Source organism: Pelodiscus sinensis, chromosome 4 (genome assembly GCF_049634645.1).
Source record: "Pelodiscus sinensis isolate JC-2024 chromosome 4, ASM4963464v1, whole genome shotgun sequence".
Lineage (NCBI taxonomy): Eukaryota > Metazoa > Chordata > Testudines > Trionychidae > Pelodiscus > Pelodiscus sinensis.
In genome coordinates, this window is record NC_134714.1 from 58,883,305 (window position 1) to 58,906,956 (window position 23,652).

At 40.3% G+C, this 23,652-nt stretch overlaps 1 protein-coding gene and 1 long non-coding RNA gene across 4 annotated transcripts in view; one reads left to right on the top strand and one right to left on the bottom strand.

Moving 5' to 3' along the window:
* Positions 1-15,791, top strand: part of LOC112547388 (uncharacterized) — a 48,337-nt gene extending 32,546 nt beyond the window's left edge. The window contains exon 3 of the long non-coding RNA XR_012903422.1: positions 15,714-15,791. This is a non-coding gene — a long non-coding RNA (uncharacterized LOC112547388). The remainder of the gene's footprint in view (positions 1-15,713) is intronic.
* Positions 1-23,652, bottom strand: part of FMN1 (formin 1) — a 382,661-nt gene that overhangs the window by 277,989 nt on the left and 81,020 nt on the right. For 2 of the 3 annotated variants that reach the window (XM_025189464.2, XM_075927043.1), the window contains exon 3: positions 2,479-2,663. The exons of the other annotated variant lie outside the window; for it this stretch is intronic. In XM_025189464.2, coding sequence (XP_025045249.2) covers positions 2,479-2,663 — 185 coding nt within the window. The remainder of the gene's footprint in view (positions 1-2,478; positions 2,664-23,652) is intronic. 3 annotated transcript variants of the gene reach the window in all.

Genomic DNA, 23,652 nt, shown 5'->3' on the forward strand with positions numbered 1-23,652 from the left:
GTTGAGGACCACTGCCCCTAGAGCAACCAGCCCTTCCTAAGCAACACCCTGGCGTAGAACCAGCCTCAGATCAGGGTAAGATGTCCAGCTCCAGGGAAGATTCACACCCCGAGGCAAGGAGACAGAAGCATGTCCCTGTGAGTTCAGGGGGAAGTGACCCTAAGGGGGCAGGAGCAGTGGTTTGCAGCCCACCTCCCCCCTCACCACTGCCCTCTGTAGGGAAAATGCCATTAAGGCAGACAGACCTCTAACTGAGAAAGAGATGGAGTTTCTCCTATGGATGCAGCAACACCCAACGAGAAGCCAAGGAGAAGCGCGACCAATGAGAAGTGGAGGTGAGGCTAGCTGCAATAGCAGCAGAGACAAGGTGAGCAGAACTAGAGACCCAAGCTGCACCTGAGAAAGCTAAGCAATTGGACACTCCAGGTACCCCACCCAACAATCCTGCCTCCATCATCATTTAAGCCCCTAGGAGACTTCCCATGTACCAAGTAGGTGATAATGTAGAGGACTTCTTCCTCAACTTTGAGAGGGCCTGTCAGGGGTACAACATCCCCATCCCCTCATCAGTACATGATGGAGTTAAGATCACAAATCACTGCTCCCTTAATGGTGGTGGCAAGAGACATGCCAGGGGACATGGTAAACGATTATTAACTGTTTAAGGAAGAGGCCAGACTCAGGATGGGACTCACTCCTGAACAGACCAGTGTTGCTTCAGGGCCTTCAAATGGACCCCAAACACACCATTTCCAGAACATGCTAGTTGTGTACTCAAAAGCTGGGAAACATGGCTCTCTGGAGAGAAGGCCGACACCCGGGAAGAAATATCTCTCCTGATGCAGATGGAACAGTTCCTTGAGGGTGTTTCTTTTTTCCATTTTACTTCCTATTGCAGGTGGTCTCTGGATAGGCCATTTTAAATGCTAAATTATATGAATATTGCTGGTTACCATGGTCCACAGGGAAAAATAACCCCAAATTCCCTAGAATGCACAGCAGCAGACAGAAGGAAACAGAAATCTTAGACTTGTGGCTTATTTCAGTACTTGACTTCTGTTTAATTTTGGACAGCTATATACAAACACCAGCACAAGCACCCTGTCCACAGTTCAGGAAGCTGGAGAATCACCATTAGCACCACTTTATATAAGCTAAGGCCAGGCCCTCTCAGAGAATGACAGAAGCCCAGACCACTTTGAGTTTAGAGGCCCAGCCCCAGGTCCCTGATGTATCTAACTTCTCATCCACAGAGTCATACTAAAACCAAAAGACTATATGAAAATGAACACTTGAGACATGTATTTATTAACAATTAAGTCATTATACCAATAGTATGTACTATATATTAAAAATGTAACTTTAATTATGAGTTTCCCTGCAAACAAAACACTTCATTTTATGAATGCTTTTCTGGCTTTGTTGTGTGCAAACTCATTTATAATTGAAGAAAAATCTAATTTACGTGCAACATCACCATTAATGTTAAGCATTGTGAACCCATTCAAATGCTCTTGTCCCATTGTAGAACATGTTGAATATGCATTCATCTGAAGCTACTGATGCAGGGGTGGGGATAGCAGCCAGTGCAATCCAGCCCCACTTCCGAGGAGACCTCTGCCACTCCATGCTGCTGCCTCTCTATCAGAGGCAGCAGCACAGGGTGCCAGGCAGGAGCTGGTCTGTGAGGGGAGTCAGTTTAAAAACTAGCTCCCCTTATGGACCAGCTGCCTGTTGCTCCACACTGCTTCCTCTGATACACAGACAGCAGCACAGCAGTAACCCCTGTCAGGGAGAGCAGTGTGTCTGAGCTCCCAGATCTCCCGTGAACAAGAACTGAGCTGGGCTGCCTGCCCTCCTGGCTCCTAATACATTTTAAATGCAGAACCACAGCAGGGGTAGGTCCTGGACCAGGTGCAAGCTGAAACTGAGCCATGCTGCTGGCCAGCCTGCTAAAAAATTTTCTGGCAAGGGTGGGAGGAAATGAATGTAGTCTATAGCATTAACCTATAAGCTTTTGTTTATCGATTAATCAGTTAATCGACTATACTATTACATCCCTACTCTGATTTACTCTAAATCAATTCCAGTATCTCTACCAATAGATGTCACTGTTACACATTATTTTATTTTAAGCATTACCACATACAGTATCAGTAATGAATAGCTAACTGTTCAAAAAGATTTTACAAGAAATTACCATAATTTTGTTAGCTATTTCAACCAAGCAAATGTGTAGGCTCTCTCCTACTCCCAGTCCTCCCCTCCTCACGTTGATGATGATGGGGCTTCCGCATCCTCATGAACTATTTGCACTTACTGAAAATGCAATGGACTTGCAGCTAACTAGAAGTCTATACTTAAGCCTACAATAAGCCATTTGTTTCAGACAACTTGGGACCTATTTGTAACGGAGAACTAATATGCTCAGTAAGTGCCTGTCTTTGCACTTAGCTAGTGTTTCAGAAAATTACTTACATTCAGGTCGAGGTTCAGGTGCAATATATTTCTGTCAACTCTTTTTCCTTTATTACAATCTGCATATGGCTCAGATTGTTCCAAACCGAAACCCAAAACCCAGAGATCTTCATCTTTATTTGTGACCTCTCTCTTAGTTGGTTGTTCAGTAAAGTTATCCTTCAAAGCAGTCTCTGGTAGAAAACCTACAAGATTTTAACAACAACAAAAAATCCACATCAACAAGAACTCTACATTCTTCATTCATCAGTATAATGTAGACACATACACATTTCATTGTATTTGTTAATAGCATAAATTATTATATACATTTCATATTCTCACAAATGATATAACAGCAATGTATTTATCTACATATCTTGGTACTGGTCCAGGCAAAAATTGACTCCATAATAGTGTCCCTCCACTGTGGAAGATACTGGAGTTTACTGCTCACCAGCCAAGACATTTTTCCCCACTCTACCTGAGGATTCATTATACATCCTGATCTAAGTGCTATGATCACAGTCACTTGTGAAATGAGCTAAGGAAATTCCATTGAGAATAATTAGGGATTTCACCCCCCACCATATTCCGTGGCACTTCTGGCAAAGTCAGCTTTGCCTATGTTGTACCAACACACAGTAGTCTTAAGTCAAGGGTGGGCAATAATTTTTGACCGGGTCCCACTTCAGAAATTTTTGAAGTGGTTCCAAGGCCTTAGGTGGAAGGGTCAGCGGCAGGACACTTTCATGCTTCCCTGTCAATAGACCCTGACTGGTCTGTGGGTGGGAGAGCGTGTGAAGTCTTTGCCCACCCCCAGAGAGAACTACCAGCTGTTCAGAACAGCTGGTGGTTCCCCATAGGCACCTGTGCCCCTGGCAGTGGCAGAAGACTTTGTGCACTTTCCACCTGCTCTCAAGTCACTCAGGGCCCAGGGTGGGTGGAGCACACGAAGTCTGCTCCCACCCTGCAAGGGAGCACTGTGCTTAGTCACCCGCCAGCTGAGCAGCAGCTGCCGATTGACTCTAAGTGCTGAGCTCCTTACAGGGAGGGAGGAGACTTTGCGCATTCCCTCCACCCCCAGGTCAGGGGAGTGCACAAAGTCTCCTCCCCCCTCCAGGTCTTGATTGGCCTCAAGGCAGGAGTGGGAGGTGCAAAGTCTCTTGCTCCCTGTCCTCCAGTGCATAGTGTTTAGAGTCTACTGCTAGGGTTAACTCAAAATACTGCACACTCCCCTGTCCCTAGGCCCTGATTGGCCTGGGGATGGGAGAGTGATAGGACCTTTGCAGGCCAGATCAACCTGCTTAGCAGGCCGGATCCAGCCCACGGAGGCCCTTTTGCCCACCCATGCTTTAAGTCAAAATGGTGTTAAAAGTATGAACAGAGTTCTCAATCCATCCACAGTGACGTGTTCCATGGAATGAGGCAAAAATATGCACAATACATATAAAAACGTTCTAATACTTTGTAGTATTAAAGCAATTACTGTAATTTTGCCACAGATTTGGTCCTATGCATGTACAGTAGTAAGGTAGTATTCTTTTTGTTACTTTGAAAGTCACAGTCATGACTTAAGTCAATCAAGATAAAATGGTTCCTATTGCTGTACTTCTAATTGCAAAAGCAATAAATCTAACACAGTGAGAGAATTCTTCAAAGCATGAAAGATATCTAGAAAAAGACAGTCTGTCTTTCCTTATAACTTTGCCATAGTTGTATATGCACATGAATACATGGCACAATAATCTCCACAAATATTCGGATGGAAATATAAATGCTAAACACATTTTCAGAGAGGTAATGGTGTTAGTCTGTAACTTTAAAAATAATGAGTAGTCCTGTGAAACCTTAGAGCAGAGGCTGGCAACCTACAGCACACCCCGCTTCCCCTGTGCAGCCGCTGGAGAGCGCTCCCTCCTCCCTGCAGCAGGTTAAGCTGCTGTAGAAGGAGGCAGTGCTGGGTCTGAGGCTCCTCAGCAGCTCCTCAACTGGGACTGGAGGCGCTTCTGCCTGGCCATGCAGTCCAAGGAAGGCCCAGAATTGCATGGCAGAGGCAGCGCTGCCTCTGGCATCCAGGGCCAGCTACAGATGGCCTGGCCCCAACAGTGGGGCCTCTGGGGCTGTCCCTGGACCACATGGGCCCTGGCAGTGGTAGCAGGTCCTACCGTCGGGGCAGCCTGGGACAGCGTGGCCGTGGCCATTACTACAAAGGGGTGCAAAGCCAGGTAAGGTCCCCCTTCATGCTCAGACCCCCCCCCCACTCCAATCCCCTCAAGATCCCAACTCCCAGCTTGCTCTGACACCCTCCCTTGTTCCTGCACCCCCCCCTGGCCTGGCCAGACACCCCCACCCTGCTCCTGCATCCACTGTTGCTCCTGCTCCCTCCACCTGACCAGACACCCTATTCCCAGCCTGCTTCTGTATCCTACCTCCCAGCCAGACCTCACAACCTCCCCCCTTCTGCACCCTACTGCCTTTCCTCCCACATCCTGTACCCCATCCCTATCCTGCTTGCTGGTAGCCCTGTCTCTCACGCTCTACCCCCTCATTTTTGTCCACACCCCAGAGTCTAAGGGGGGTCATAAAATCCACTAACTCCTGAACCCCAGAAAAGTAAATCTGGTCAATGGGAAGTCCTGAAACACAGTCTCCCATTACTCTTTCCCTCACCCCATGAGGCTGGGGCACCAGAGGAGTGAGGTGTCTTGGCTAGGGGCCATATCAGCGAGAGTTGGGGATTTTTGGAGGAGTTTGTTTGCTTCTAACTTTGTGGTCCCCAACTGATTTTTCTGTGGGCCAGTGACACCCGACCCAAAAGAGGTTCCCACCCCTGCCATAAATAAAGAAAACGTTGAAACCTTTTGTGTTGGACATAATATTTATGTTATTTAAAATGAAGTTTGATAAACCAACATGAGAAAGTTAAAATACTTAATCTGTTTCATAATTTAAATTAAACCATTCTCCTACAACTGCATCCTGTAGCTGCAACTGGTTCAGAAAATATGGTCACCATACTGAGCCTGCCTTAGCCTCTGCTCCCCTCCCCTTCCCTCCTCTCCCCCTAACTCCCTGCACACAGATCCATGAATAAGTTAAATCTTGGTACACTGCTTCTGAAAGGTTGCCAACCCCTGCACTAAAAGGTAACATCTCAATCTTTCTTTATTAATGAAGCTGCTGTAAGTAGGACTATCACTGATTTTTAAAAAGTATGACTGGCACTCAGACCCATACATAGAGGTGAACAAGTCAAATCTCAGGACTCCGCCTCTGAAAGGTTGCTGATCCCTGCCTTAGAGACTAACAAAAATATATAGAATCATAAGTTTTCATGGGTAAAAGTGGGTTTTACCCATGAATGCTCATGATTCTGTATATCTTTGTTAGTCTCTAAGGTGCCACAGGACTACTCATTGTTTTTAAATAAACTTTGTTAACTGTTCGCTGCTATACACCATCATTTTGTAGATGGACTATGACTGTTTTCGAAACAAAATACTTTCAATTTTATTTTTGACATTTTCTTTAACATTTTGAAAAGGATCTTTTTAACATGAAACACTAAGGCCAATATTTTTCAAACATGGTTGCATGAAGGCAAACACTTAAATCAATATTTAGGCATCTAAATAAATATCCTGATTTTCAGAGCTACTTAAGTACTAAGCTTTCAGCAACCTAGGAACAATAATGGAGCAATAAACATAAAATGCTTTTAAGTCAGAATATGATGAAAATTCAAATAATTGATGTAACATCTAATTAAATGGCAAGCAAGCATGAGTGCAGTGGTCAGCAATAAGGTTAACATTTTCAAAAATGGTGAATGTTTAATCCAATGAAGCAATTTTATCCTAAGATACTGCAGCTTAGTGTAATTAAGTGTAATGTGCTTGAATTTCTTTTCTTGCCAAAACAGCTAATGCTTAGCTTACAGTGTACACAATTTCTGGTCTTCAAGTACAAAGCCAGACTAATTTTATTAAAGTCATCACCAAATGCGTAGTGGGTATTAAGTTATCCAACTTCAGGATTAGTTTAAAAATAAGGCATTTATAAATTATATGTAAAATTTGCTCCTCGTATAAATTTGGCCTACTATGTCTCATCAGCAGTTAATTTCACAGAGAGAATCTAATTGCATAGGTACATGGAACAGAGGATTACAGTTTTATCAGAATAGCCAGAAAAATCTTGTGCAACGTGAAAGATTTACAGCAAGGTTGTGACCCAACTCAAATCTGCCTGATTTGTGTCCATTTATCATTTTTTGTATAGACTATCCAGTTTGGCCAATATACATGGCAGAGGGGCATTGCTGGCACCTGATGGTATATATAAAATTAGAGGATGCATAATTGTATGAGCCCCTGATGTCATGGCTTATGTGGTTAGGTGCTTTGATGGTGTCACTTGTATGGATGTATTGACCAAGTCGTCAATGGGGTTTGTTGCAGGGGTATGTTCCTGAGTGAGTGTATGTGAGTGGCGATATGTAGCTGCTGGAAAGGATTTGCTTCAGGTTGGGTGAGGGGTGTCTGTAAGCAAGGACTGGCCTGCCTTTCAAGGTCTGTGAGAAGGCGGGATCATTTTGCAAGATAGATCACATTGATGATGTGCTGGAGAGTTTTTGGCTGGGGGCTGTAGGTGATGGCCAGTGACGTTCTATTTTCTTTGTTGGACCTGTCTTGACACAGGTTACTTCTGGGTATTTGTCTGGCTCTGAAAATCTGTTTCCTCACTTCCCCATGTGGGTATTTAAGTTTGAAGAATGCCTGATAAAAATCTTGTGTTTGTCTCTGTCTATGAAATTGGAGCAAATTTGGTTGTATCTTAGAGCTTGGCTGTAGACAATGAGTTGTGTGACGTGTCCTGCATGAAAGCTAGAGGCATATAGGTAAAAACAGTGGTCAGTAGGTTTCTGATACAGGGGGGTGTTAATGTGTCCATCATTTAATAGTACTGTAGTGTCAAGGAAGTGGATCTGTTGTGTGGACAACTGTTCCAGGCTAAGGTTGTCGGTGGGGTGTAAATTGTTGAAATCCCGGTGGAATTCTTCTAGTGTCTCCTTCACCTGGATCCATATGATGAAGATGTCATCAATGTGGCATAAGCAGAGGAAAGGTGTTGGATGAGAGCTGAGGAAACATTGTTCAAAGTCAGCTATAAAAATGTTGGCATATTATGGAGCCATGTGGATGCCCATAGCAGTGCCTCTGACTTGGAGGTATACATTTTTTTCCCCAATTGGAAATAGTTGTAGGTGAGCCTGGTGGCTGAGCTATGTGACCTAGTCCTCACCTACAACTATTTCCAATTTGGGGACAATTTATGTCAGATGCAGCAGCTTGAGGGCTGGGGTTGGGGAGCGGGACAGAAGAGGAGCAGGAGGTCAAGCCTATGGTGAAAATTGGAAAGAGCCCCCTATTCCAGCACTCCAGGTTCTGGGTGTCTTTAAGCCTATGACTACAAGATGCTGGGACTGGGTGATAAGAGACAGTTCACTAATTAAAAATGTTCATTCTCTTTGAAGCACCTGGCATTGGCCATTATTGGAGGACAGGAAAGATACTTGTCTAGCTGGACCTTTGGTTTGACTCAGTATGGCCATTCTTAAGTTCTTGAGTTGATCCATATAACTCTGATATCTATACTTGATCACTGTAGTGCTCTGTATCCAAGAGCGAAACAAACTATAAAAGGTCCAATGGTTCAGAGCACATTAGCATAACTGGTCTGGAACAGATGCTGCTGAGATCACATCACCTGAAGTCTCAGCTTCCAGCTGGCCTCCATTTGAATACCAGTCAAAAGTACTGATCATCATTTTCAAAGTTCTCCATGTAACTGGGTCAAGTGACCTATGCGACCTTGAGCTTACATAAAACTGCATTCCACTGGAACAAAGAAACTGTCAGACTCAGTGGTGAGGTATTTATTAGTGCATGAGGCAGTTTTCTCAACAATTGTCCTTTGCATCTGGAGGTTCCTTGCAGGTGAGATGACTATGAACCCTCAGCAGTTTCAGAACAAAACACAAACCCACTTTTTTGAACTATTTCCAAAATAGTATAGGAAGGGAAGAGAATAAAATTCACCTGACTGGATAAAACAGAATTTTGTTGTTGTTGTATATCCACAACATTGAGGTAATTAGGTACCATGCTTGTAACTAGAGTATAAAATGTAGCTTAGGTAGGAGTAACAGATAAGTTTAATGTCCTACTAAGGATATGTTACATCAATTCTTCACGTGATACATATTCACAATAAAGATAATATATTTGTAGTTTCATCATCATACTTTACATTTTAGGTGAAACTAAAGTTTTTTTTTTAAAAAATCATGCAGTTTGTGATCCATTTCTATCTATTCTCTCTCCTATTATAAATGTTGTTATATATTATTGATAAAGCTGGCAGTTTAAAACATGCTTATAACCATTTGGTAAAGCATATGGTACTATTACTACCCCAGCACTTCAAAATGATACGTGTGCCATGCACATATTTTTAAATGCTTTCATTTCTGGTAAATATTCTGAGCCCTGCATCTTGCATCTTTCCCACTGTTACAATTACTCTAAGTAGTCTCTCCCTGTATTGAATTTTATCCATAATGTTGACTCCCCCAACATTTTCATATTCTGTATGTTGGATTTGCTGAACATTGTGTCATGACTGCAAGAAGCCATCTTTGACAGACGTTTTCAGGGCAGCTTATGTCTCTCACAATTGAAGTTTGTAACCAGTAGCAGTTTACCACTCCAGTGCCTTCTGCTGGCTGTCACAGGGATTAGCTCTTCTCGCCACTGTGCCCTCTTCTGGTGGTGCTTTGCTGCCATTACTGCTGCTCTGGGAGCCATATCACTCCCAGGAGTGCAGTGTCCTCTTCACTGACACAGCCCTCCAAGCCATGTTATGCTGTGGGGTCCCTCATTCCACTGGCTCTTGAATATTTGTTCAGCCACTTTCCATAGTGGCAACTAGTAGGGGGTGGACCCAGGCTGGTCCACTACTCTGTGTCTTGTCCCAGGGACTGTGTAGGTGGTTGCCCCTCCAACTCCTCTGTAAATCTCCTTGGGCCACTTCTGCACAGCCCTAGCACCTTCTTTGCCCTTGCCTCAAGACTTCAATCTGCAGATCCCTGAAGTTTGCCAAGAACTGCTTTTAGCTTCCTAGGTTTTTCCCTCCAGCACCGTTCTGCCCAGGGTGCTTGCTATCTTCAACCTGCAAGCCAATCAGTTGTCCTCCCTCCTCAAGCTCCAGGGATTAACTGATGCTGCTCTCCAGCTCTTATTACATGGGTCAACCCTAACCTGATTGGCTGCTCCTCATAGCTTCTCTCTATTTGGCAGCCTCTTGCACAGCCTTCCTACAGCTCTATTAACCCCTCATGGGCCAGTATGGAGCACACACTGCATCACAAAGGTCCAATTCGAAACAAAGTGTCTCACCCATTTAGTGGGTGTACAACTATCATACAACTATCTCCTTTGTCAACTGAATAAGTTCTATATTTCCACAGATCTATTATCACAACCCCCTCCCCCCGCTTTTGTTCTATGTGTTTCTTCGGGTGTCTCTTTTCCCTCAGCAGTGGCAGATTGTTCCTCAGTTTATACTCATTTTCCATATACACCCCAGTATCTAGTTGTCATGTTATTGGATTTTAATATGAGCAGGAAGATCACTGTTGCACCCACGGGTAGTGTTTGCTCCAAAATCTGTTCAAAGTGGGACATATGAGGTATCAAATGAAAGCTTATGCTCTACAGATGTTACTCATATGCTTGTATGATTTTTGTATGTGATGTTATGAATATGGGCTCTGTTCCTATATTAAATGTTCTCTGTCTGGGAGGGAGCAATAGGCCTGGACTTCCTATTGTGAGAAGGATTGTTCAGTGAAAGGCTGTGCTAACTAGCACTGCTTCATGGACAATGGCTCTTGAAGTGGCCAATACACACCTGAGGAATGTGTTTGGAAACCTGAAGACCAGCCAGTGTGTAATGGTTACTTGCATGTGAAACACAGACAGGGTCACTTGATCATATGACCAACTCCAGTTTGGGAGACACTAGGAATATAAACATTCCAGGAGGGCATCTCCATCTTGTCTTCAATTCTTGTCCATCCAGATTCCAGATGCATCCTTGCTAGGGACAGAGAGTCAGGAAGGATTAGCTGATTCATCCTGATACAGGATGTACACTAGAGACTTTTAAGCTAGCAGTTGGTAACATCTGTGGTAAGAGCCTGCATCAAGAACTTGATGATTGATTAAATAATGTTTCCTCTTTAACAATCTCATTCTCAACCCTTTTCTTTCTTCTATTAATAAACCTTTAGATTTTAGATTCTAAAGGATTGGTCCAGTGTGTTCTTGTGGGTAAGATCTGAGGCATAAATTGGCCTGGGACTGGTCCTTTGGGATCGGAGTTGGTGAGAATGGGTTTTATAAACTCTACCTAAGGGCTGAGTCTGATTCTGGCATAGGGAAAGCTGGGATGTCTATGGTGTTTTACTTGTGGGGCTTCCTGCTGGCCAGAATGGCAGCTTAAGTGCTCTGTGTGACTGGTTTGTTGCCTATATGGGAAAAGGCTCAGTTGCCAGCTGTAAGTAGCCCTGGTTTGAGCACTTCACCCTGAAAAGCCCCTCTCAGTGCTGCCTGGACCCGAGCTGAGATATTACACTAGTCTTGTGTTTTTTATGGAACTGCTTTGCCACCCTTTCTCTTGAGGTGAGCATAACTACCACTAGGCAGCTTTAAACCTGGGACCTCTGGAGCTTAGTATAGGAGCTGCTACAGCTTGAGCTATAAAGCCAGCTGGCTCTCATCTTAGGCTGTAAAGTTCCCTTGTTCTTATGTCTTACTGTTTTGAGCTAAGTGCCACTACATAGGACAGTGAACCGCACTAGGTATATGGGTTACATGAGCATCATGAATCAAAGTAGTCCTTACTATAATAGTTCCAATCCACCTTTATGGATAATGCAATGGGAAAGGCCAACCTGAATGTGTCTTTCTATGGACAATTCATCTTGGATTTTAGAGTCTACAACACCATACATTGTTCCCATTTTTAGGAAAGATACCCCAAAAGTCTCAGTTTTTACAGCGGTTCCCATATCTTTGCTTTACATTTCACATTCTACCTGTTTTGAGAGATGGGAGCTGGATTACTTTGACAACTTTCCATAAGTATACAGCAGACATACACTTTTTATGGAATTCCTCAAAATGTGGCATTAAGATTGTTGGTTTGTGACCATGGTGACTGATTGCATCATGCTGATTTGCTAATGAAATTGATGGTAAATTATTCAGAAGGCTTGTTGGTACAGGGACAGTCAGGAAAATTAATCCAATTTAGCTGAAGCTCTGACTTGAAAGTGGATTTGTTAAACTACATTAAGATCTTGTTTCAAATTTCACATAATTGTCTGTTTGTGACCTTAAATGTTTTCAAAAATGATTCATTTATGTTTGTTTGCTATTGTAAAAATGTTTAAAATAAAGAGTTTATGATTGCTGCCTGTGCCATCTTCTGAGAGTTTCAAATTCATTTGCTGTGTCACAAAACAACATGAGGTGATTTCTCATATGATTGCTCCTACTAAAGATGTCCCTCTGGGAGAGTGCAGTCACAGTTTGCCTACTGTCTCCAAAATGTTTTAACAGCAATAAAGCCAGGGTGAGCTAAGGGAAGATGACTAACCTCTGTGCTCTATAATTATTAATATTATAGGTAAGCTCAGGAACTTGGACCGCTGGTTAAGAACTGATACCATAATGGACTGGTAGCTCATATGTAAAGATACTACTCTACTCAGAATTACTACTTGCCTTAGAGAAATTTGAATGAAATAACTATGAAAAAATTTCAGATGACAAAATTCTTTAGGTTAGTCAGAACTATAGCTGGGTGGGAAACAGTCTTCCTGTCTTGTGTAAATCTTTGAGATATTGAACAATTTCCCCTGAATGAGGACAGAAAGTTAGAACATCAAAAATTCTTGCCAACTGAAAAACTGACAATTTGTTTCAATTGAAATATTTTATTTTAGTTTCAACCAATTCTTAAAAACTATAAATAGTTTGAAATGACTTCTTGATTTCAAATTTAATCTAGAAAAGAAGCCCCAGATTTATTTATTTTGAAAGTGTCAAATATAATATTTTAACAATTTAAAAACATTTTTATTCAAATATTTTTTGAATAAAAAAATTAGTCAAAATGACTTACTCTCAGAAAAACAAAAAACTTTTGGTTTTACAAAAGAGCATCTTTCAAAAAAACTGAAAAGTGTGCAAGTAGCTGTACCACAGATTTGTGAAACTAGAGAGAATTAACAAAAACCTAGGTGAATGGGCAATACTATGGCCAATTACATTTAATGCTGACAAATGCAGTGCAAATTCACACTGGAGAGAATAATTCAAAAGTACAATTACACTTTATAGGGCTCAAAATACTCTGTTTCAACTGAAGAAAGATTTGGATATCCAAGTAGACAGCTCAATGAAAATCAAGTTCAATGTGCTTCTGTGGTCAAAAAAGGAAAGAGGATGCTAGGGTGTATAATGAACAGGATGGAGAAAAAATACCAAAAACACTATAATGAGTCTCACAGGTTCTCTAACAGTACCCTTTAGTGGTGTGATGGAGGCCTGTACTCAACAAACTTTCAGCCTACAATATCCTGATGCTTAGTAGCACAGGTCCCGGTGTGGATGATTCAGCTCCTCTGGCTAAGTCCTAAGAGATCTACCCTCTCTGGAGCTATCAAAGACCCACAAAGGGGAAAAAAAGCAACTAATATAAGTTAGTAGTAGGCCTCTCTTCCTCCAAGGATCTTCTATGAGGTCATCATCCAGCCTAACATATCAGGTGAATCACCCAGAGTTTTAATGTAAACGTTCAGGGTCTGGCCCACCATCAACTAAGGGTAATGGTTATGGGAATAGGCACACAGAGCAACACCGTTCTCCAACAGCTACAGTTTGCCTCACAGGGCTTTTTGTAATAGAACTAGGTTTTTCCATTTTAGACTTTACTTCCAACCCTGAAATCTCTTGTAGGTGTAGTACAGCAGTGTTGCATGACCCACAAGCCTCCCTGGCACCCACAAAAAAAAAATGGTGGTGTAGCCTCAGTGGGAATATGGTGTGCATCTCAAAAAAAAAATGGCAGAATTCAAGGAGTTTCAGAAAAGAGCAGCAAGAAAGATCAAAGGTTGGAAAAAACTTTCATATGGAGTAAGGCTGAAAAATTGAGATTACTAACTTTAGAAATGAAATGAATAAGAGGGGACATGATAAAAGTATATGAAATAATGAATAGCAGAAAATATAGATCAAAAGTTCATTATACAAACACAGGGGGAAAAACAAGAGTAATTCGTTTCTTTCAGAAAATGTGATTAAACTGTGGAACTAATTTCCACAGCAAGTCAGTGATTATTTCCTAGTGCCACTTCCTCCTCCATACCACGGGTGCTCCTGGATTAGGCACACTGTGGCTACATCTACACTGCCCAGTCTTGCACAAGAACATATGTAAATGAGGCACAGCAATGAATATCGCCATGCCTCATTTGCATACTGAGCCACCATTTTGCACAAGGGGCTTTTGCGGAAGAAGGAGCAGTCCATACTGCTCCTTTCTGTGCAAAACCCCCCTCTTGCGCAAGAACCATTCTGCCTGAAAATAAGCAGCAGAACGGCTCTTGCACAAAAGCCCCTCGAGCAAAAATGGCAGCTCATTAAGTATGCAAATGAGGCACAGCGATATTAATCACCACACCTCATTTGCATATGCTCTTGCGCAAGACTGGCCAGTGTAGATGTAGCCTAAGAGTATGGAGGTTTAAGTGTATTGGCATATGAGAGAGCTCAGCTTTAACAAGTGGCTTTGCATAAAGTGATGATGTTATTGTAGAAAACCAAAGCAAAACAAAATCAAAGAAAAATCAGGCTTATACTGTTTGTTTATATCTATCAGAAGCATACAATGTAATCCTCATTTTCAGACTATTGTAAGAACCAACCATAGCAATTATCTTATGGTTTATGCATACTTCACATAAAGCCCATTTCCAAATGAATGAATATTCATGTGACATTTCCATGAAGTTAACATGCTTACTAACTGTAATATAAAAATTTGCAATTGTAATTTGCTAATTTGCTATCATAAAAAATTATATATTAAATTGCATTTTGAAATCCTGTTGTATTTGAAGACAGTATATTTATTTTCAAAACTACTGACTTTGATTTCTGTAGTGTGCAAGAGTACAAAATTGTCTCAGCATTTTATCATCCGACTTAAAACATATTTGCATACTGAACATCTTGATTAAAACTCAAGCAAACTAACCTTTAATAATGATGACCAGCATATCCAGTTTCATATCAGATATTACTGGCATAATCATGATAGGATTTTATTAAGGAAAAGCATTGGATTGTGGTAAAGTTATTAAGACTAAAAGTTAATCTCCTTGACTCATTTTTTTTTTAATCATTTCCTTAGGCCTCCTATCTTTTTTTTCTTTTTAACCCTTTGTTTTCAATTTAAGTATATTTATACTTCCTTAACTAATAAATGTCTCAGCATACTTCTCATCAGGCAGGGGGAGAATTTATCACAAAGGCAGAAAATATAGTTTGAAATGGAAACTTAGCAAGAAAAGTTGAGGAAAAAAATAAATCAATAAATTAAAAGAAAAAATATTTGTTAAGCTCATTTCAGGATATTGCAGTTAAGGAAGTGTATGCACTATGGAATCTAGTTACCTCAGGCAGGGTTACCAGTCTACTCAGAGGCATCACATCCACAATACAGTTGCTTTGGGGGCCCCACACTTCAGAGGCACATGGGGCCTGCGTGTGCAGGGGTTGATGGCTGTGCTAGTGGCTCTGCTCCATCCCACAGGGCCTGGGCGGCACAAAAGCTGGTGGCAGAATGAATGGCCTAGCTCCACTCCACCCCACTCCCACTCCCACTTCAGGGTGGACAGAACCTGGATGGCATGGAGGGATGGGAGTTGGGATAAGGGGTTAAATGGCAGGGGTGAAGCAGGGACAGGAAGAAGTGGGCTAGGGTTGGTGCCTTAGGGAAAGAGATGGAATGGGACAGGGTCTGGGGCAGAGAACGGGGGTGTCCTGGGCCCTGCATTCTCTTAGGGATGGCCCAGAGCTTACTCAATGGGGTAAAGCAGCATATATCTTGATTTTTAGGAAGGCTTCTGGCACAGTCCCACATGATACTCTCAGAAACAACCCGTGGAAATGTGGTCTAGATGATATTACTGAAAGGTAAGTACAAAACTGATAAAAAGGACATACTCAAAGGGCAGTTATTTATGGTTTGCTGTCAAACTGAAAAGACTGGGGTACCACAGAGCTCTATCCTCGCATTACTTAATAATGACTTAGATAATGTTAGTGAAGAGCATGCTACTGAAATGTGTGGGTGACTCCAAACTGTAAGGGGTTGCAAGCACTGTGGAGGATAGGATTTTAAATGATCTAGACATATCTGGAGAGCAGGAAAGCCCAGTGAGGCTGTCAGAGAAGCATGGCCAGCAGAACTGAGGGAGAGGGAGGCAAGGAGCTGGGCCAGGGCTAGGGTGGGGAGGCAGGAGCAGGGGGACAAGAAATGACCTCTTCAAGCCAGCAAAATCCCTCATCCAGGACTGATCAGATCCCAAGAGTTGCAAACCAGGGAGGTCCAACCAGTATTCATAATTTAACTGTGGTCCATTTAATTGCATGAAAAATTTACTTTTTGTGAAAATGTAATGCTCAATGAACCCAAAATGTCACTTTTATTAATCATAAGCTTGTGCATTAAGAAAAGGTACTATTTTTATAGAATGTCACCATTTTCTCCACAGAAATTGACATATTTTAAGAAATTAAAAGAAAAGACCACACATTTTCAGTTTTTTTTAAAATTGTGTTGTGAACAATTCACACAGCCTTACAATATATGAAACAAAAACTACTTTATTGGTCTTGAAAAAACAAACAAACCTGTTTTTAAATATCAAACTGTTTTAAACTGACAGTTGATCTGTATGAGAGCACATTCAGATACTCCAGAATCTATTCAATGATGGTGTTACATAGGTGTATTTTAAATAGTTGTTTTTCAATTCTACAGATACAATATTCTCTTAAAAAGTGGCTCTCCCATATTTCATTACCATAGGGAATTAATATGTATTTTGGGACCTCCTAATGCACTGACAAATCGACCATTCTGGAACAATTTTTCACACATTGTCTTATATAATATTTTTTACTGGACCAACTTTAGTTGGTGAAAGAGACAAGCTGTGCACAGAACTCTTCTTCGGGTCTTACAGTAAGACCATATGTGCCCTTTGATTCTTTTCTCAGGAGGGGATCATCCTCCTATTATCCCTCTACATCTGACCTCTAAGTTCTCATACTCAAAGGAAACCTAGAACAACTCCTTTAATAGACAAGCCTGGGAGATTAAATTTATAACTTGGCTAGACTGTAAAAAGCATGTATTGAATAGATACACTGGATTACCTACCCACTCACCCAGGCTTTCTCCCACCCTTCCTTCTTTCCCCTATGGCTGGAAAGGTGTTATCTGTCCATTTCAGAGTGAATGGTGCTTTGAAATGTGTTAACACTTTACACTACATTATTTCTTCCCCCTTGTGTTTAGCTGTATGTTTTCCAGACCAGAGAAGAGCTCTGTGTAAGCTCAAATGCTTGCCGCTCTCACCAACTGAAGCTCCTCCAAAACCAAGATATTCCCTCACCCACCTTGTTCTCTCTAATGTCCTGGGACCAATATGACTACAATAACACTGGGTATGATATATCTGTAGCAATTTTCACCAGAGACTCCAAAGAGCTTCGCAAGCTGTCTCTCTTCATTTTACTACTAGCATAACTGAGGCACAGAGATTTTAAGGGATTACACAAAGTCACAAAGCCATCATTTCTTGTCTCCTCCAGTCCTATGTTGAATCTCTGTGGCCTCAGCAGCCCTTTTATACAAAAATCTATATCTCTATCATATGAAAATCTTGGCAAACAAGTCTCTTGGGGCTCATCTAGACTATGCTAAAGTGTCGAAAGAGCGGAGCTTTCGGAAGTGGAAGTAGTTTGGACATGGCTTTTTTTGCGAACCCCCCCTTTTTTCAAAAAGCCGCGTAAACCTCATTTTTTACCATGGAATTTGCATATCCTCTTTTGACACTTTAGCGTAGTCTAGATGAGCCCTTAGAGAATAGACATATTAGGCAGGTATGACATTAAGTAAAAGTTACCTTTGCAGAATCCATGGTCTTTTCTGGCTTTGCAGGACACATCTTCTCAGACTGAAGTGTTTGTCTTTCCAGGGGAAGAAACCTGCTTTTACCTGCTCACCTTCTTTTAAAAACAAGCTTATTGGAAAAGAACTCATCTCTTTTTCTCAAACAACTTTTTCCATCAGTTTGAAGAAATTAAGGTCTTATTCATGCTATGAATTTCCACATATTCCCCACACTCCACTTCTGGGACTGTCTTTTTGACACAACTCAACCACACAGCACTTAAATATCAGGCCAAGTTAAACATTCATGTCTTTAAACTAGCTTTTGTTTCCTAATCACTGGTTTCTTATACACAACAATATTTTTAATAACTCTCCATTCTTTCTGATTTCTTTTCTTTTTTGTGAAGCAAGATTAAAAGCCTCATTCCATGACTACATTTGGTAGATTGGTCTGGGCTAACATTCAAAATAGCATTCAAAGAATTTAATTGAAAATTAGTTCTCAGTTCTGAAACATGAAAGATTGAAGATTTTCATATCACATACACAAAAAAGTTAAATTAATTAGTATGAAAGTTAACCTTCAGTGCTTCCTTTCCACTACTGCTCTACTCAGCTTCAAGTAATATGAGACATGCATATCCATAACATCACTCACCAACATAATATCTTTGGCTTTAACATTATTCATGGATGTAACATATTTCATTTTTTCATTGTTGCTACTATTAGAGTGGTAGTCACAGTGAGGGAGTCTTTGGGAAAAGTTATCATCAATAGTGATGTACAATACAATCATGCTAGTCATACTTCCTGAATTTTTTCTAATACAGGTTGAACCACTCTAGTCTGGCACCCTTGGGACCAGAATGGTGCCAAACCAGAGGATTTGCTGAACCATGAGAAGTCAATATTGTCTAGCAGCATTATCAACACATCCACTGCTTACTGGGTTTTTAGAAGACATTTAGGGCTAAATTAGAGCTAAATAACAGCACAGAACACTGAGAACCAGGACTGATGGCTGTAAAAAATACTTTATGGGACCACAGGAAACATGGCTACACCCATGAAAAGTGGACATCTGGCTAGGTAAAATCATGCTGGACCACAAATGTTGTCGGACCAGAGTGCTAGACTTGAGAGGTTCAACCTGTACATATACATTTTCCAAAGAAACTCCTAAACAAAGTGGTGAGATTTTACTCATGATAATTGCTTTTTAAGAAGATAGTCTAGTAGTACAATAAAAAGAAAAAAACTCACAAGTTTATAAAAACAGAAGAGGATATTCACAAATACATACATACAATCCAGTAGTTCCTTCCTTCTATACAATGATAACTTGTACAATTTTAAAATAGCACTAATTAATCAATGGATGAGATATGATCATTTCTGTAAATACATGAACATGAGGTATGAGTAAGAAAACCCATTATGGAAAGTAGTCTAACATTCTAATCGCTTGTCATTTTGGAGCCAAATTTGAAACTCTGCAGGTATTGTTTGAAAGGATTTTATGGCACTACTGGTATCTGCAACTGTAGAAAATAATTAACCAAACAGATTTTATCAACATTTGTACCAACCCCATCTTCTCCCCCCCCCACACGAAACAAAAACGAAACAAAAAAAGTCTCACCTGGGGAATCACTTATTCAAATTTAAAGGCACAGAGTGTTGTATATCCTGAAAATAATCAGTTTATAGAATCACGGATAATATGAATTGCACACTGTAGTATCCTGTAGGTATTTCACAGTCAGAAAATCCTGATTCAACAAACATATTATTTGACCAAAGCTTAGTAGACCCTTACTACATCCTTACAACTAAATATATGGATTTTGGCCAAAATCTCTAATGCAGTATTGCCGGTATGTCAATGTTACTTTAGTAGTCTATGCATGTAGAAAAACATCATGAGTTTTAAATGTATTGATCTCTGCAGTCTCTTTGGGAAACTTTTAAAATACCTAACTTTTATTTAACCACCTACAGTGCTTTGGTCACTGCTTATTCCAACGATACAAAGTTTTATTTAATCATTTTGTGTTTAGCTTTTAAGAATTAATATGAATCTGTCACACGTCCCTCTCAGAAGTTCTCCTTGTATCTGCATTCATTCAACCCTTGATCATATAACACAATCCAAACCTTTAATCAATACCCAAGGCTGCACTGCAGTATTAGACCACTTAGCTCTCACTAAGGGATACACAGTTTCCTCAGATTCTGGGCACTTCAACTCAAACACCAGTTGGCCTAGCTAATGAAGTTAGAACAGTTTTATCCATAAACTCTCTCAAGTATCCCACCAAAGGCACTTGGGAATGTTTAAATAAGAAGTTAAAAATAATTACCTGATATCTGTAACATTTCATAATATTTACAAGACATATGTTCGAGAAATGCGTAATTAAGTGGGCAGTGAAGAAAACTACATTACTAATATTCAAAAAACCTAGTAGATTTGTTCTTGCCTCTTAAAAAAACCCAAACTCTGTGATGAAGAGAAGACGGTTACACAACCCCATTTTAGGGATCTTAACCCAGACTTGCTGTTTTTCAGGGGCCAAGAAGCACTTTGTCATCTGTATGAATGACTCAGAGGGAGTACATGGCCTTTCCTATGCCTTAGCTTTATTTATAGTTTCATAAAAAGGACTCAGACAAACCACACAATACCTTTGTCTGGTCACGCCAATTGGTTCATGAAAGCATCTCTCATTTAACCTCACTACCAAGAGTAGTTCCAATGGGACTATTCATGGCAGTAAAATTAAGCACATGCTTATGGGCTGGTCTAAACGGCCATTTTTACTGTTCTATAACTTTCTCAGGAGTGTGAAAAAACACTCATCCCAAGCTCAGCAAGTTACAGTGCTGTAAAGCACCATTGTAAACAGGGTTCCAATGCTGGGAGCTGCATTCTCGGGGCTGTTAGCTACTCCCCTCATGGAGGTGGTTTTCCTAGGATGCTGGGAAAGCTCTTTCCTAGGGTTGGTGTTATGAAGTGCTGCCACACCTGTTCTTTAAACTTGCAATTGTAGACAAAGCAATAAGTGGTTGCATAATCAGGGCCTTATTGCTGTCTGTTCAAATTATCTTTGGGGGTTACTTGTAACAACAAGTACAAATAGTACAGTGAGATTTCAAATGGAAAAGTGATTTTCATGTTGGTGCCCCCCTTGTCACCTCTGTTTTACCACAGTAATAACCACAACTATTTCAACTCTTTTAATGCTATTTCAACGTAGATGATCCACACAAAGTCAAGCCTTTTTTGAGATATTAAGTGACCCATTCACTCTCACTCAAATTTTATCCATATCCTTTACCATGCAAACAAAGAACAAATAATTGAATAATTCTTACCAATTCTGTAGTGTTTTACAAATATTGCTTTACACACATACAAGGAGTTTTTTATTTCATAGAGACGGAAACGGAAGCAGAAAGACTATGTGATTTGTTCAACACAGAGGAAATCAGTCCCATAGATGAAACCAGAATTCAGGATTTCATGACTTCTAGTCCTATGCTGAGACCACATTATCTCAAACAGACACTATAAACTATTTGTAATTGACAAAACAATGTGTCACTTGAAATCATCTGCAACCTTTGACTGAATTACAAAGTGAAGTAGCTTGCATTTTATTAATGCACAATTGAATTTTAAGGAGAAACCAAAGCAAAAAAAAAAAAAAAAAGTTATTTGCTAGCTGTTCAAAGAATATACAGCAGCAGCATTTAAGGGTATTTTTTAGGTTTACAACATTACGTGTATGCTAACATGCAACTAAAAGTAAATACATTATTTCTGCATTTTACATGGTTTAACTTTTTCAAATAAGATTAAACATATGTCACTACTTAAAAAAATAAAGGGAAAGTCTGTCTACTGAATCACCTCAAATGTTTTGATCAACTGTACTAGATTCCTTAACACAAACTGATTTTGTTTTTGTATACTACATATAAGTAGAAGTTCATAGTCATTTTTTGTTTCCTATTTTCCCTCATATTTTGTTGCTACTGACACTAATCCAATAAATCTCCTTCTCTTTAGCAGCCTCGCTAAGTAGTACAATCTCCAGTAATTTCACAGCAATGTTCTGCATAGGCTTCTGCATATATGTGTAAAGTCACTGCCCTCTTCTGGACAGAGTACATCAGATTTGCACATATATATAGGATTCATTCTCTCTACTGAGCTACACAATGATAGGTGAAGGCTTGTGGTTTTGACGTACATTCATTACTTACGTGTCTGATGCCGTGATGTGTATGGCTAATAAGACAACTCTGACATCTTTATATATCTTATGTATGTGGTCACAGAAAGCTGTAAAGCAGACAAGTTGCTTAGCTTTTCCAGGGACAAATGCAAAATTGTAAAGTTGAAGAGGAAGGAATGATAAAAAGAAATACATAATTAGGCGCTTGGGAGGATAAAAAAGGAGTAAAAAATTAGATGGAGAAAACAAAAAGTTCAGAACAGAATAAGGCTTCTCCTCTTTCTTATTTACCCCTCCCAGTTTCCCTAATCCTCTCCCACTGGTTGCTTTGGGCCCTCCCTTTGATCTTTTAATTACTATAGGAGATTGAAAATAAATCTCTGAATTAATACTATCCTTTCTATTTTGTCAGCTGTAATATTGAGAAGTGTACAGTTTTCTATCAAAAAAGTGAACATTTAAGCACCAAACTAATAAATCATCTTTAAATCTAAAAGAATCTGTCAAATCTTAAAAAAAAACCAAACCAGTCAAGCATAATATTGGAGAAGTCACACTAGAAAGAAGATTAAATGTTACCCAGTCACCACTGAGATCTAAAGATAAAGGCCAATCTGAAATATTTAATTCTTTGGGACCGAATTTGCCTCCCTAAATTGACTGTATTATGAATCTCTATTTAAGGTACACTATACAAATTTTCCAAAATTACTATCTAACAAGTGAAAGGAAGAGCTTTAAAAAATCCTTTCTGCAGTCACCTACTTAGAGCTTATGACCATTCTTCTTTTACTTTTTAAAAGTACTTTTTACTTTAGATTCCATTTAGAATGAAAAACTGTGTTGCATTTGAGAAATATCAGAAAACTTTTAAAATATAATTTCACTGAGTCAGTGACTGAATCCATTGTTGGCTTCTATAGATCAACATAAACCACAAATAAAGGCTCCAGTTAGCACCTACTTTTTTTTAAAAAAATGTGTTTTTCTTTTGAAATTTTCACTACAATAATTATTAAAAATGGCAGGAAAAACAGAGCGTTTTACATGTCAACCATTACACTTCACACAGTAAACATTAAGTGTCACTGTTTTGGTTCTTATTCTAACTGCACATATGATCTGACCCTGAAGTTGCCTTATTCCCTGAATCTCCCCAGGTTATACCATAACAGGGAACAGGCCAGATTACCATCTATCAGTATTCCTGTCCAATATTTTATTTTGTTTTCATTTGCTAACTTCAGTATAATGTTCATATTCAATGCAAAAGCTGCACAGCACATATGCATCCGTGTTAGGTCTTTTCAATGGAAATAGGACAAAGGGAAGCTGAAGGTGGAAAGCTAGCAGTATCAGCTTTGGCCATACAGTATATTAGTGCTTCTACTTTATTGGTGGGTCATGCATTTATTTAATTATTATTTGTATTATTGCAGTGCCTATGAGCCCCAGTCACAGTCCAGGACTTCATTGTGCTAGACACTGTACATACATACAATAAAAAGACTGGCCCTGTCTAGGGTTGCCAACTGTCTAATCACACAAACTCAAACTCTCTTGCACACCCCTGCCCTGGATCCCTGCCTTTACCCCGCCCCATCCATAAGGACCTGCTCTGCTC